The following is a 15,151-nucleotide window of genomic DNA, read 5'->3' as shown; positions in this document are numbered from 1 at the left end:
GTCCTACCATTTTAATTGATAACAGTGTAATAAAGTAGCCATTTCTTTACTGTATTAAATTAGTTATTGAACATGATTTTGCTGTACAGTAACGTCAGAAATGTAAAGGATAATTACAACTTCAACAGTATTGCAGTATTTGGTAACTTAAGCAAGACGGCTTTTGTTCTTTCTTTCTTTCTAGTAATTAGGCAGATGCGATGATTCTGCCAGATGAAGGTGATAACCACAAACATTATTGAGATTTGAAATGTACAGAGGATTACTGCATTGCAGTGAAAAGGTGCATTCAAGAGCTAAATAGGTCCATCCTTTTTTTCTTTTTTTTTTTTACGGAATTCGCCCGCCTGACTAATGGGAAACTACGAGATTTCACAGCATTTTTTTGGGTAGCAATTCAAAAGAGTTTCCCGGCACCTTGAAGCGCCGAGCGTCTCTTCTTTCATCTTCAACACTCTTTGGAGTGAAAAGAAGCACAGCGAAAATGCTCCGGGACGCACAGAAAAAAACAACAACAAAAGCCGCCGCACCGACATCTCCCATAAAATCTTTCTTCTTCGTCTGAACTGAAGTTTATTGAACGTGTGCGCGGGGGCTTCTGTATCGACAGTCTTTGCGCCGGCAACCTCGGTCCACTTGACCGTAGCACATAATGAGCTGTTTAACATTTTCACAGCGACTTCATACGACTGATGAGATGGTGATACAAAGTGCATTGGTGGAGAAGCAGGGGAGACTCGGCGTTCGCTAAAACGCCGTTTCCGTTTCTAATGCCAGGCTATGCTTGGATTTCTTCAACATTTGAATGAAAAAGATAACGCTGGAAACAGAAGAGTGTGAAGGAGGAAGAAGTTGGCCTCCATGTGTGTTAGGGGTCATCATCTATCTATCAGGCCCTCACCAGGGTCGCGTGTCACCAAACTAGGTCGACTTTTTCCTCTCACACACGCCTACTGATAACATCAGTCGACACTCTCAAGATAAACGATCCAAATATATATATTTTTTCCCAACCAACCCACGATTGCCTGAATGATGAGCTCATACTTTAGCACAGATGCGTCCGTCTGATCAGGGCCAGTCAGAGAGCACCGCCCTTTCCTTCCCTCTTCACCCATTCAACTTCCTCAGTCTCCACCACTTACCGAGTGTCCCCCACCGCACCAAAAATAACCGCCTTTCTCCCTTCCAAGGGCTGGGTGGGTATGAAGGGGAAGGAGAGGTTCATCGGGGGGGCGGGAAGGCGGGAAGTACACTATATTTATTTATTTAATTAAAGAAATACATACTGTATATTTTAATACAGCCCATTAAACTTAATGTGTTTGTAGTGTCTTTTTGATTGTTACAAGGAAAATAGTGATTCAATAAATTAATATGAAATTGTATATATGTATTACAGACTAGTCATTCTGCTTTACTTTTGAACATTTGAACTAGCTAATTTAATGTGCAGGTTATTAAAAATGAATTTCAAGTATTTCTAGTTAGTTTTATTTGTTTCCACTTTTGTTAACAAGAGTATGAAAACCCAGAATTTATAGATATAAAATTTATGATTAATCACGAGTTAACAATTGAAGTCATGCGATTAATTACAAGTAAAAATGTTAATCGTCTGACGCCCCCCATCGGTGGGGCTGGGGGGGGGGGTTCAAATTTTGAATTGCAATTAATCACATGACTTCACTAGTTAACTCCCGATTAATCACACATTTTATATCCGTTCTAAATGTACAATACATTTTTTCTAGTTTTTCAAACTCTTGTTAACAAAAGTGAAACTAATAGAAATAGTCCAAATTAATTTTTGACGTCTATAACCGTCAATGGCAGTAAATTAGTTAATTTTCCTATTATTTTTAGAATCTAACTAGCTGTTGTCATATACTGTTAAAAAAAGAAGCTTTTGTTGTAAAATTTAAGTCATTTAATTTACTGTCACAATATCAATACAAATATTGCACTTGCTAATATTTGTCCCCCCCCCCCCCCCCCCCGTCTGTGTTGATTCTCTATGTCCAGTGATAATACCACGACAGTGCAACAGATTATGCACATGACATTTGAATGAGAAATGATGATGATACCTTATGAATTATTATTCCTTTTTTTTTTTTTTAACCGTCCCCGTTATTCGTTGAAAACCTGTTTGGTACTTTTGTGCCCAACCTGAAAATGCCATAAGCTGCCACAAAGTGGGCCAAAGGCCTGTCTAATAGAAAAATTGTGTTTTAGCACCACCCAGTGGCATATAGAAGCAATTGTAAACTTTTTAGGAGGGTGTCATTTATGGATTGTTCATGGGGAATTAATTACAGTACTCTTATTCCTTGTCCTTGGCTACGTCAATTTCTTGACCGTATCTAAGGTAAAATGAACAATCATTAATTGATGAACGTTTTCCGATTTGCCAATGCCACTTTTGACCTCTTGGTGCACCCCATCACACGAGCGTTGATTGAACAAAACCCATCACACGAGTAAACGGCATGACTGCGACTACGTGTTGACTCTGCAAACACCAACATGAACGGCAGCGGTGAAATGATCCCGGGTGGCGCAACCAGAGGTGGGTAGAGTAGAGTAGAGTAAAATTGAACGGCTCTCACATTGAAGAGCTGTTCAAAAGACCGTCACAAAAAACGTCACATTACTAGTGTCCGCGGAAATGCACCCACACTCAGTTAAGCGGCGCGCTTACGTGAAAATACGGTAAATCTAATGTATGAATGGGGCGTCGGGCAGGGTTGGTAGGATTACTTTTTAAATGTATTCCGTTACACTTACCAGTTACCTGCCAAAAAGTGTAGTTAATCCAAGTAATAATAATAATAATGCATTGGATTTATATTGCGCTTTTCTAGACACTCACTGACACTTTACAATAGAATGGATCCATTATTCATCCACTCACACATTCACACTGTGGTGGCTACTTAAGTAGCCACAGCTGCCCTGGGGCAGGCTGAGGGAAGCGTGGCTGCCAGTGTGCGCCTACGGCCCCTCCGACCACCACCAAACATTCGCACCTTCCATACACCAGTGTGAGTAGCACTGGAGGCAATGCGTGTGAAGTGCCTTGCCCAAGGACACAACGACACATGAGGTACCGTGATAAGTATTAAAGTAATGTAACTTGATTACTCCAATACCAAGTATGCTCATGAAGACAAAATAAAAATAAATATCACCACAATATATATTTCTATACAGTGCGCCCGTGCTATTTGCGGGTGAAAGGGACCCAGGCAGCCTACTAATAGTAAAAATCCTTGTATAATTGACACACAGAAAAACCATATAATAGGGTTGGTTAATTGATTGAAGGCCATATGCTGTTTCAAACCGTCACTGAAAGCAACCACACCTCACGGACGGATGGACATACAATGAGGTAAAGTAAAGCTTTGCTTGCTAACAAAGCTATTGTTGCTGTAATGTGGAATGTGGAGAAAAGGGAAAATGATGCTTTTGAAAGCAACATTTTCCATGGTAGCTCATTCACCCACACGCATGCATGCACTAATGATATGAGGATGACCATGCGTGATATCAACTGCAAAACGTTTCTCCCAGTCACGAGTTTAGCCGTGTATATTGTGTATGGCGTTTAAATAGTGAATTGGTGGGAGGGAGATTTGTTTGGAAGGTAACTCACATTATGCCTATGGTTAGCAAGAAGCTCAGCGTAGCATGCCGCAGGACTCTTAGATCAATTTGTTAAAGATAAATCGGTCCTTCAGCAAGTTTCCAAACAGTGAATACCGGTCGCCACATTCCTTTTGCCCGTGAAGCTTATTAAAAGGGCTGTGTACGGGTGTGGAAGACACAACATTCAAACAAATGCAACAGCGGAAAGCAATGGAGACTTTCGATTTCACCCGCATGGAAGTTGATGATTTAATTATTAGTCGCCGTGGATTGCCTTTTACAACGAGGACTGCGTTCGGCAACAGACAGAAACGGAAAGACAAACTGGCTGCCCTGGCATATGCTGCATCGATCCAAAAACTGCCAGTCTTATTGACAAAAGGAGGACGAGAGAGACGCTGTGAAAAATGACTACATGTCAGCCGATATTGCTGAATGTGTGCACTTTACCAGGAGTTGGACCGAGGACACAACACCGGGACGCGATCAAGAGACGGGTAGGATCTTTCTTCACTGAAGGGGTCAATTGGGGCGAGAAGCAAGTTCTTAAATGACCGTCACCCCATTAGTTTTGTTACACGTACGTCCGCTGGCAACCTTCGTGACGCTTCCGTCTGCTCCCTCGCTTTCAGGATATTGACAAAATAAATGTGTTCAAGCAAATTTCCATTTTAGCCTCTTTTACGTCTGTTTGGATTTTTCTTTTCTGTCTGGAAATTGGGAAGAGTGAACGGAGGATTACAAGCGTACATTTCCGTCTCCTCGAGATTTGCAATGGTGTTTTTTGCCTATAAACTTCATTAGGACTGTTAAAAATGGCACTTGTTGTTTTGTCACTTAAGGCTGAAAGTCGTTTAAACAATGCTTGCAAGCAGTTACACTTTCAGCACTCCATTCAAATGACGGCTTTGTTTGGTAGGAACATTTTTTTAAACTTGATTTTCACGCATGCACAAACGTGATGCGCACTTTGCTTATTTTGTTACTCCCCAAGCCTGGCGGCGGGTAACGACTCTAGTGTAGCCCAATATAGCGGAGTAAGAGTAGCGTTACTTCTTGACACATCTATTCAAGTAAAAGTAAAAAGTGTTGTGTGGTAAAACTACTCCTAGGAGTATTTTTTTTTTCTCCAAAAAGTTACTCAAGTAAATGTAACTCGTTACTAGGGTTTTTGTATTCATACCGAACCATCTCGGTTCGGTCGTCACGGTACGGTGCATACACTCAGACGACGAATACGGAACTTAATTGCAGTATCCGCACTTCAAACCAGGTGGCAGTAATGCGCCTAAATCAGTTTGTCAACCGATTTGTTTACATATGTCAGTAATATTCACTCGCTGCCTTTTGCCTCTCCTGTCTGTTAAATAGTTTGGAGTCGGCACTCCCAAATGCAGCGCTCGCAGCACACATACACATACACAGACTAGGAGTGGACTCTTGAAGCTAGTGGGCCAACATCATTTTTTACATTAGAAAACCACAAACAAAAAAATAAAAGTATGAAGAAATATAAAAGTACAGATACTAAAACAATTATAATGTCCAATGCAGTCCCAACATGTACTTTGTGTGAAATCTGAGCTTGTTTAATGGAACACAAACATGCTGTAATTGCAGGGAGCCATTCTGCTTACTATAAAGTGCTGGCCTGGCATATATAACATTTATTAAAAACAACAAAACACACACACACACACACACACACACACACACACACACACACACACACACACACACACACACACACACACACACACACACACACACACACACACACACACACACACACACACACACACACACACACACACACACACACACACACACACACACACACACACACACACACACACACACACACACACACACACACACACACACACAATAATAATAATGATGATATTGAGATGGATGAACCCCCAATGCCAGCTTTCTCTGACAATGAAGACAAGCTTTTTCTTTCTTTTTCTTAAGGAAACAAATTTAAAATAAAGCTTGAGTACTTTTATGTGCCAAGTTACCTTTGGTAGTTCTAAAAGTTCTAAATGACGCTATTTTGGACATACTGTTACCTTCAGTACTGTCTGCTAAAATAAATGAAAAAAAACAACAACAGATTTTTGGACTTTTTGTTTTTCCTGTTATACCGAACCGGGGAACCCAAAACCGAGATACGTTCCTTTCTGCGGCCATTTTCCTCTCAAGAACCTTCCGTTGAGTGTTTATTGAGAAGTGGGAGCATGACACTTGTTAATATACAAAACACAAGCACTTTATTCAGCGCCGTGGGCAGGACTCAACTCATTTCAATTCATCAGCATTTTATTTGCCTTCAACTCATCTGTCAGGTTACTTTGCCAGGCAAATAACAAGCACGATGACACCAAGAGCAAACATGACTTCATTCCCTTGAGTCAACTGACTGCTTTCGTGTGAAAATGCCAATTTAGAGATGCAAATGTGTTGTTTCGATAATAAAATAAAATAATAAAATAAAATAAAATAATCATTATATTATATTGCCTTCCGATGTGAGAGTGAGATAAAAATGCTGAAACCAGACATCTGTTTTTTGTGAATATAGTAAAAAGTTATATATATATATTTTTTTAGTTTAATATCTATGCATATTTAATGTAACCACTACAACTTGCCAAAGTTGTAAAGTGTGAATAAAACACGGACGCCCACCTGCATCTCCTTCTCGCCGTATTTGGACGGGTTCTTGCTGCCCTGGCTCTTCCGACGAAGCTTCTTCAGTTCCCCTTGACACTTCTCCAGACTCTCCCCTTTATTCTTGTTCTCTACTTGGTATTTCTTCAGGGCTGCCTGCGGACACCGAAAATGCAGCGATAAGTCTTCTTGTAAAATAATTCATGCATGTAGCATGTGCAGCAAAGGTTTTTCAACAAAATCAAGTGAATGGTACTTCATTTATAAAGCGCTTTTCCACCTTTCAAAGCGCTGTACATTCGACTACTCATTCACATGCTGATGACGCACCATCAGGAACAACTGGGGGTTCAGTATCTTCCTCAAGGATACTTCAACATGGTCTCAATGGCATGGGATTGAACCCACTCTGGGTTGGGAGACGACCACTCTACCACTGAGCCACGCCGCCCCCAGGGGTATCCGCAGCAGAAAGGTGGCAGCGAAACATGTGAGGCGCAGCATGACCAATGTAATATAATTACTGATTACTTGATCTTCGATTATATAAAAAAGTATATGTTGATGTGATAGAACTTTTTTGGGCAAATTATTGAAGTTAACTCATTCATTGCCATTGACGGCTATAGACGTCAACAATTCCTTTTAAGTATTTCTATTAGTTTAAATGTTTTTCCACTTTTGTTAACAAGAGTATGAAAACCTAAAAAAATATATTGTACATTTAGAACAGATATAAAATTTGTGATTAATCATGAGTTAAGTAGTGAAGTCATGCAATTAATTACGAAAAATTTTAATCACCTGATGCCCCTATTTTTTAATAATCTTTTGTTATTTCTAATAAAAAAGTAATAATTTTTTTTTTTTTATTAGCTTTTCTTTTCTCTTTAAAAAAAGAAAAGCTAATTAAAAATTAGGGGTGTCATCATTAATCGCATTACTTCACTAGTTAACTCACGATTAATCACAAATTTTATATCTGTTCTAATACAATATAAAAAATACTCATACTCTTGTTAACAAATCTAGGTTTTCATACTGTTAACATAAGTGGGGAAAAAAAGGTAAGCTAAAATAAATAGTTAAAATAAATTTTTGACGTCTATAGCCGTCAATAGCAGTCAATGAGTTTATAGTATATAATATATAAAATAAAAAAAAATCTAGTCCCTTTAAAAATTGCTTAATTTGGTAATTATTTCACATACCACTTGTGGTGGTGAGGCTACATTTACAATCAGTTGCATAAAATTAGGTGGCATGTCTATTGAGAGTAGACGCACACAAAAAATTCTCAAGAATTCAAGCTTGAAATTATACAGGAAGTTTGCCAGTTCTGTGTCAAAGTCAAACACAGTCTTAGAATGTTTGTCCGATTGCTAACACATTTGAACCACACATATATGGGACATACCTTGACAGGTCTTCGGCCCACTGTTTGTTATTTGTAAACTGTACCAATAAAGTTGCTCAACAACCAAAAAATAGGTACGAATATGAAAGTTGACTAAAATAAAGCTAAAAAAAAAAAAATCAGAGAACATGCTGGTTAGAATTCCTTTTAAAAACAGAAACACATAACATTTAGCCCTTACAGTTTGTTTCACTTGGCGAGATTAAATGCGGTACGCATGTCTATTGTGAGTAGACATACGTACCACAGTAGCTTAAAGAAGCCATACCTGAGAGATATGACCTCTGCCTTTTGGCCATTTAAAGCGGTCCTATAGGACAAACTACAGAGAGATTTTGTCCCAATACCTACCAATTTCTGTCTACATGTACTAGGCTGATAACTACATGGTGGAAAAATTGAGGTTTCATCATTGTGTAGTAGGCGGAGTTTCAAGAATTGCCATCAAACACAAAACTCTGATAACTTAACTCTACATTGTCTTGTCGCTGCTCACATCTTTAATGATTGTGACTTTCTACGGTGGACTATGAATCCAATGTAGGTTCCCACGATGGGACATGATAATGACCACCACCTGCGAGCTTGTGTTTGTTTGCTGTTGAGCGGGAGGATTACACACCAACGACTTAACTGATTTAGTGGAGGTGTAGGGCATTAGCCAAGAAACAAACAGCCATTGAATTTGTCTATAGATTTGAATAAAATTGTCGATCCAGGCATTTGCTTCCTCACAGTTAGCATTGGCAGAACAATTTCTTTCATAATGATAAGCAAACTCAGGCAAATGCAGGTGTGCATCCATGAGGCTGATCCAAATCTCTAATTGCTTGGAAAGTCACATTGCGATTAAAAGAACCAGCTCAGGAATTTCAAACCTATGTTGTCATTTAATGCATTCCGTTTCCTCCCTAATCACTTATTTATTGGTCAAAAAAATAAATAAACAATTTCCTGGGTTGCAGCAGCTCTGTTGCTATAGCAACTGTGCCTACAATGACACAAGCTCGTGCGGTTTTTTGCATGAGGCAACACTTTCGGCCGAGCGCTCACGCACGAGTGTTTAAAAGTGTCGCTGGTCAGATGCTGAGGATGCAGGCGAGTAACTTGGTGACTGCACTTGGGGGACGGGCGAGGTTAGTTAACCCACTGATTGATTGTTGGCAAGTAGCTTTGAGTGCCGTCTTAACGACTTCAACGTCAGCCGTGGCTGTATCCATTTTTGATTAGCCATTCATTTGCAGACTTGGGTGAAATACTTGAATTAGAGTCATAATGTGAAGTTATGTACACATTGTATATGTTGTGAAACCTGACAAAGGAACAAAAACAAAATGAGTGATACAAATAACACGGTTTTATTTCTTTAATTGCATTCTTTTTTTTCATTTACAAATTTTGCAGAATTTTCTTGCTGCTCTGTTATATCAACATTTTTTTATTTTATATATACAGCACATTTTATACAGCGCATTGGTGAAGATGGCAGCTCTTCAAGTCCCTTAATGTATATTTCTCTTGATGCACACTCACTCCCACATGAACTTGAGAAAGAATCGCTTGCGTAATGCTTTTGGTTAAACAAATAAAAAGACTGCATTTTTTATTCCTCATTACTTTAACTGACTCTCGATTAGGCAGTGGGTGCATTGAAAAAAATCCAAGCAGCTCTTGAACAAAGACGGACACGGAATAGAACAGAAGGATTAATTGAAGTCTGGCGATTTCCACATTTTGCCCAGTCATTACACATTATAATTAACATTTGTGAATATTATTCTAATGGCAGGAAATGAGTAAGTTCCTTTTCTTTGCATTGACTCTCTAACTGGAAGTATGCCGACATTGTGCTAACATATGACAGCACATATACATCTATAAGAGAACTCCCAGAATGGGAGTCATCCTTTCCTAAGGCTCAAAATAAAAGGTTCGAGACGCCATGAATATTTGCCTGATTGAGCTGTGACAGCTCAATTATGATCAGGACAGGAGATGAAATTTGGCACTCATTCAGATTTTTGGCAGTGCGGTGTCGTGCCCACGTCATGACCTCACTGAGCGTGTGCGCGCCGTAAACCACCGAGTAAGTCGCTGCGTGGGATGGGAATGCAGAGATGAGGGATGTGCCACGGGGAGGGAGAGGAGGGGAGGGAGCGAGCGATGCACATGCTTGCTTTGCATCTCACAAAATGGATTTTTCGCTCTCTTTTTGAGATATGTTAAATACTTTGAGATGATTCCATCAAAAATATCAGTGAGTTAGTACAAGTCAATGGGTGGTATTTCCCTTTAATTCCACACCAAAAATAGACGGCAAAGGTACACTTTACATCAAGTATATGAGGCTTATGTGCATCAAATGTTTGCTTATTTTTGAAAGGCATTACTTTAACAATCTTTATTGTACTGCCAAAATGTTTCTGATATTTTACTCAGCTACTACTTATAGGAGGATCCTGTGTGACGTCATTCTTTATGTTTCGCGCGTTGCGTCACGGTACTGTGTGGCAAGAAACGGCGTGTTTGAGATGTAGTTCGATGGTTTTGCACATTTGGAGGGGGGTTACGAGAAGCAGATGGCTCATTTGTGTGCCGTCAATTGTACGGCCCGTCGGGGGCCTGATAAAATGTTTTATCGCATTCCCGCCGAAAGGGGACGCGAAAAAAGAAAAATGGCTGAGAGCCATCAGGAGGGTATAAATTAATGCTCAAAGCCTGGATACCGGCTGATGGTGATGCGGGTTTGTCAGGCTCCCTTTAGTACTGGTAAGTACTTGCCAGAGGTGGGCACTTCAGTCAATCATCAATTCCCGTCAATGACAATGCCCACCTTTCAATTAGCGTACAATGACGCGAAGCCTTGAAAAAAATATTCAGACTGAGCACAGAGTGAAGCAGGATTACTTCAGTCGATCGCGGTGAGTACACACGGTCCTTCTCATTCTGTGTACTGTATTTTAGTGAGGCTTCGTTTTATCAAGCATTCGCTGAAAGTGCTGACGCACTCTCCAAAAGGTGGGCAATCGTCATTGACGGGAATTGACGATTGACAGAAGTGCCCACCTCTGCTTGTGACTATAGTCCACCACCTCTGCTATATTCGGCTACAACCCTTAGCTGAGACCGAACCCCCGGCTCACCCCATTTTGTCTCCATGGCTTCTAAAATCAATTATTTTCATCAGTGAAACAATTACATCCCTTTGTGCAAAGCGATGCCTCCTCTTTAACAAAGCCCTTGCTGCTCTCTCTCATATATTCCTGTGAGAGAGGCTGATGTGCCATACGAAGCCCAATCCGTGTGACAATAGACATCATACAATAATAGAGACTATATAGCATCCCCCTGAAATACAACACGCCGCTCATCACTGAGGCTGCATCCCACTCATTCTAAAGATATCGCATGCAGACCGGCACAACTGCGCTCGCACCCTCCCTCTCTCTCTCTCTGTCCGCCCGTCTGTCACCAAAGAGCGCCACCTCATCCTTTTGCATCAAGTCCAACTTCAAAAGAGATGAATCACGCCATGTCAATCAATAACACATGGTCGAGAGAGCTAACAAACGCGCTCAATCATTCGTATACTCACAGTCAGGTAGCGAGAGTCCAGATCCACCTTCTTCTCCAGCTCGGACAGAAGCTCGTTGTGGAAAGACTTCAGCTTGGGAAGGAAAAACAAACAAAAGGAGTTCACTCGTGATGCACGTGATGATTTTATTAATTAAGAAAGAGAAGACTTTTCAGTTGGACTTTTTTTTGTCTTAGTGCCTTGACTTACAAGTTAAAACTGCTCCATGTTTATGCTTGTAACTCAAAACATTGGCATCACAAATCAGTGAAATGAAATGGAATAAACTGAAATAAAATGTTACTTTGTTGTGATTGTATTACTGCTAATGTTTTTTTTACATTTATGTTTTATGTTATGCGTTTCTGTAAAGTGCTTTGTGACAAGTACAGCTGTTTGAAAGCGCTATATAAATAAAGATGACTTGACATAAGTGAAGTCAGCCCCCAAGTGTGATTGAGTTGTTTTGCCCTCACACTAGTGAGGCAAATTTTTATAATAACCGCCCAAACCACAAGTGTCACAGAGTCGGTGAAGACTCCGAGCCATCTTCAAGGATTACACTGTCAGGCACAGGCATAATCATGCAGAAGAGTGACACCCCTGCTATCGCGTCAAAGTCACAAGGTAAGCAGAGCTGCATTGGCTTTTGATAAGCGGTGTATGGGTTACAGGCCAAAGAATACGTCATTGACGCTGTGCTTACTTTATGATAGATGTATATGTTTTTCTTTCTGCTGATGTATGTTGTGTCCAGTAAGAGGCTCAGTCAGTCAGCGCCAACTAGTGGCTTATATGGCATGGCGTGCTATTTGTCGAATGAATCAAGTGCTGCCTCCAGCAGTGAAAACGCTCATATTGTCTCTCTGGATGCTCACTTTGTGGTCTTTTGGTATAAAGCTGCTTGTTGGCCTGATCAATCACCTCACTGCCGTATTGGTTGCCATGGCAACAAAATCTGTAGGTCGGCTCCGCAGTAGCTAGGACGGTTTTGATAACATTTATGAATTAATTAAGGCTTTAATGTATTTTTAAAAACACATAACACCAAATTAGTCACGTTAACAAAAAACAACTTCATGCAAGATGTTGAAAAAATTGCTGTTGAGCTTGCATTGTCTGCGGCTCAACCTGTAAATGAACCCATTTCCCACAATGCCACGCTCCACATCCGCCGCTGCTGCTTTCTGCACTTGCCCTCACTTGTTTCATACAAACGGCATATTCCATAAGACATCATGTTGGTTTAATTGCCACGTGTCACACCCACCATCCATAAGGGACAGTTTTTGTACAGTATACATGTTCAGATGCATCCTGGGATGTCCTCAAACCTAAATTGACTCAACAGATGCCTCATTAGGCATCACACAGATGCAACACAGCCTTTTCCCAAGCAGAATTATAATAAGTGAGTAAATTATTTAGAGCTAGAAAAATACAATGGCAATTCCTGACCTAAGATCCTGTACAAGAGCTGTGTTTGGGGGAGGGAGGGGTGGTTGGAGGTGGGGATCAGCTTTTATAAAAAAAAGAAAAATTATATGATTGTATACAATTTCACTTGATATTTTTAGGGGTTTTCCTTAGATTGGAATAAACAGTGGATGGAGGTATTTCGTTTCTAGAAGACTGTATAGAGCAGCCAAAATTGTATTCAAGTAGAAGTACCGTTTCTATAAGTTAAAAATAAATAATTTTTTAGAGCTTTGAGTAGTTATTTAGTTAGTTATTTATTTATTCAAAACGTATTTAATTTTGTCCGAGCATGGTCAAAAATATAACATAGGGATGTGCAAATTCAGATATTGCCCAATAGCATCGCGTTGACCATCAACCCATCCATCAACCAACCAACCCATCAATCAATCAACCAACCAACCCATCAATCAATCTATCTATCTATCTATCTATCTATCTATCTATCTATCTATCTATCTATCTATCTATCTATCTATCTATCTATCTATCTATCTATCTATCTATCTATCTATCTATCTATCTATCTATCTATCTATCTATCTATCTATCTATCTATCTATCTATCTATCTATCTATCTATCTATCTATCTATCTATCTATCTATCTATCTATCTATCTATCTATCTATCTATCTATCTATCTATCTATCTATCTATCTATCTATCTATCTATCTATCTATCTATCTATCTATCTATCTATCTATCTATCTATCTATCTATCCACCCACCCATCAATAAATCAATCAATCCATCCATCCAATCAATCAATCCATCCATCTATAATGAAGTCATCTCTGTGTTAGTCACCTGGAAGACTTTGTGACCGTCTGGCCATTGTTGAAATTAAGTCAAATGTTGCAAGAGGTTACACTGGATTAGTGAAACACAGTCATGTGACAAACTAAAGAGTATGTAGCTCTGTAACTACCAAACTAGGTTGAATGAACATCAAATTGATTTCGAGCACAGCTCTTGTGCAGGTGTTGCAATCACGGCTTAAGGGCGGCTTAAGAAAGCCAGCGTGTATCAGAATACCAACCATCTCCTCCAGCTGCACTTGGATCTGTCTGTGGACTTCGGCCATCTGGAACAGCACATCCCCTGCACACAAGGAGAAATGCACAAACATCACTCAAAAGGGCACACTCGATAACTGTAACGCACACACGCACACAAAGATGGGAAGCACACACACATAAAAAAAAAAAGAAGAGGCAATCCAGCATGCTCATGCAAGACGGACACGGCAATGGAGAAGCTTTGCTCTCCAGGGTGCGCGAGAACACCACCTGGTGGAGCCAAAACAAATAAAAGATGAAAAGAGCAAAGAAATGACACTATTAACCCTAACAAGCTGTAAGCTTGAAGCGTTGATGTCCAACTTTTCCGGAAGATAAATACTACTTTCTGCGTAGGTAAAAAAAAGGGGGGGGGGGGGAAGCAAGCGCCATGCAGCTGGAGGGAATGCTTGCGTTTAGTTATACCTCCAGGCTGCCTCTTCTGAAAGTGCAGTGCATTGTCGAGGAAAAGAAACACAAAAGAGCGACATTGAGCCAAGGACACAGAAACACATTGAAAACCTGGTGGAAAGACAGAGGACATCACGTCAGACAAACGCACAGACACTTCCTGGACCGGACCCTCCAAAGCCCTCTCTTTCCACTCAACCACGTACGTTATCTGTTGCCTTTCATTCAGAACACTGCATTAGTATTCGCAAACGTCCGCTTTCAAATTTGACAAGTAAAAAAAAAAGAAGAAGAGATATATATATATATATAGTTACAGCCTGGAAGCAATTGATATTTGGGGGGGGGGGGAAAGGTGTAGCAACACATGTAGACAGATTATCTAACAATACTTACAGGCAAATATTCTTTATCCAGTAATGACTAATATCACGGCAGCTTACCGAGTCAACGGTAAATCTATTTCTTGTGTGTCTGTAGATTTGATTTGAAAAACAATTGCTTTGAGTTACGAACTTGGTCAACAAATTCAAAGTCAAGGCACCACTGTAAACTGCTCGCTTCAGGGGTCCGCTAGTGGCCTAAAAGGGCTTTGAGGTGGTCGCACAGGACAAACAATGCAACAGAGTGCAACAGACAAACAGCGCAGGTGTGGCAGCCTCGACTTCAACTGCTCATACGGAGAAGAAGAAGAAAAAAAGAAGCAAAGAAGCAGGGGGTGTGGCTTAGCAGAACAAATATATGCATTTTAACATGGTAATGAAAACTGTTGGAAATGGCATTTATTCAAGATACCCACCTTATCAGGTGCATCTTAATATGTTGGAATAGCTTTGAAATATTTAGTTATTTCATTAAGACATTTCTTTCTTCTTCAAA

At 40.1% G+C, this 15,151-nt stretch overlaps 1 protein-coding gene across 6 annotated transcripts in view; it reads right to left on the bottom strand.

The window, feature by feature from the left end:
- The window catches only part of LOC147181457 (BAR/IMD domain-containing adapter protein 2-like), a 73,967-nt gene that overhangs the window by 18,397 nt on the left and 40,419 nt on the right, over positions 1 to 15,151 (bottom strand). For all 6 annotated transcript variants that reach the window (XM_086088242.1, XM_086088286.1, XM_086088276.1 and 3 more), the window contains 3 exons: positions 13,843 to 13,904; positions 11,343 to 11,414; positions 6,349 to 6,486 (listed from right to left, as the gene is read on the bottom strand). In XM_086088242.1, coding sequence (XP_085944368.1) covers positions 6,349 to 6,486; positions 11,343 to 11,414; positions 13,843 to 13,904 — 272 coding nt within the window. The remainder of the gene's footprint in view (positions 1 to 6,348; positions 6,487 to 11,342; positions 11,415 to 13,842; positions 13,905 to 15,151) is intronic.

Source organism: Leptonotus elevatus, chromosome 1, assembly GCF_054856555.1.
Source record: "Leptonotus elevatus isolate MCC_2025b chromosome 1, RoL_Lele_1.0, whole genome shotgun sequence".
In the NCBI taxonomy this organism is placed as follows: Eukaryota; Metazoa; Chordata; class Actinopteri; order Syngnathiformes; family Syngnathidae; genus Leptonotus; species Leptonotus elevatus.
The sequence above is the reverse complement of the archived record's forward strand: the minus strand, read 5'-3'. Positions and strand labels throughout refer to the sequence as shown.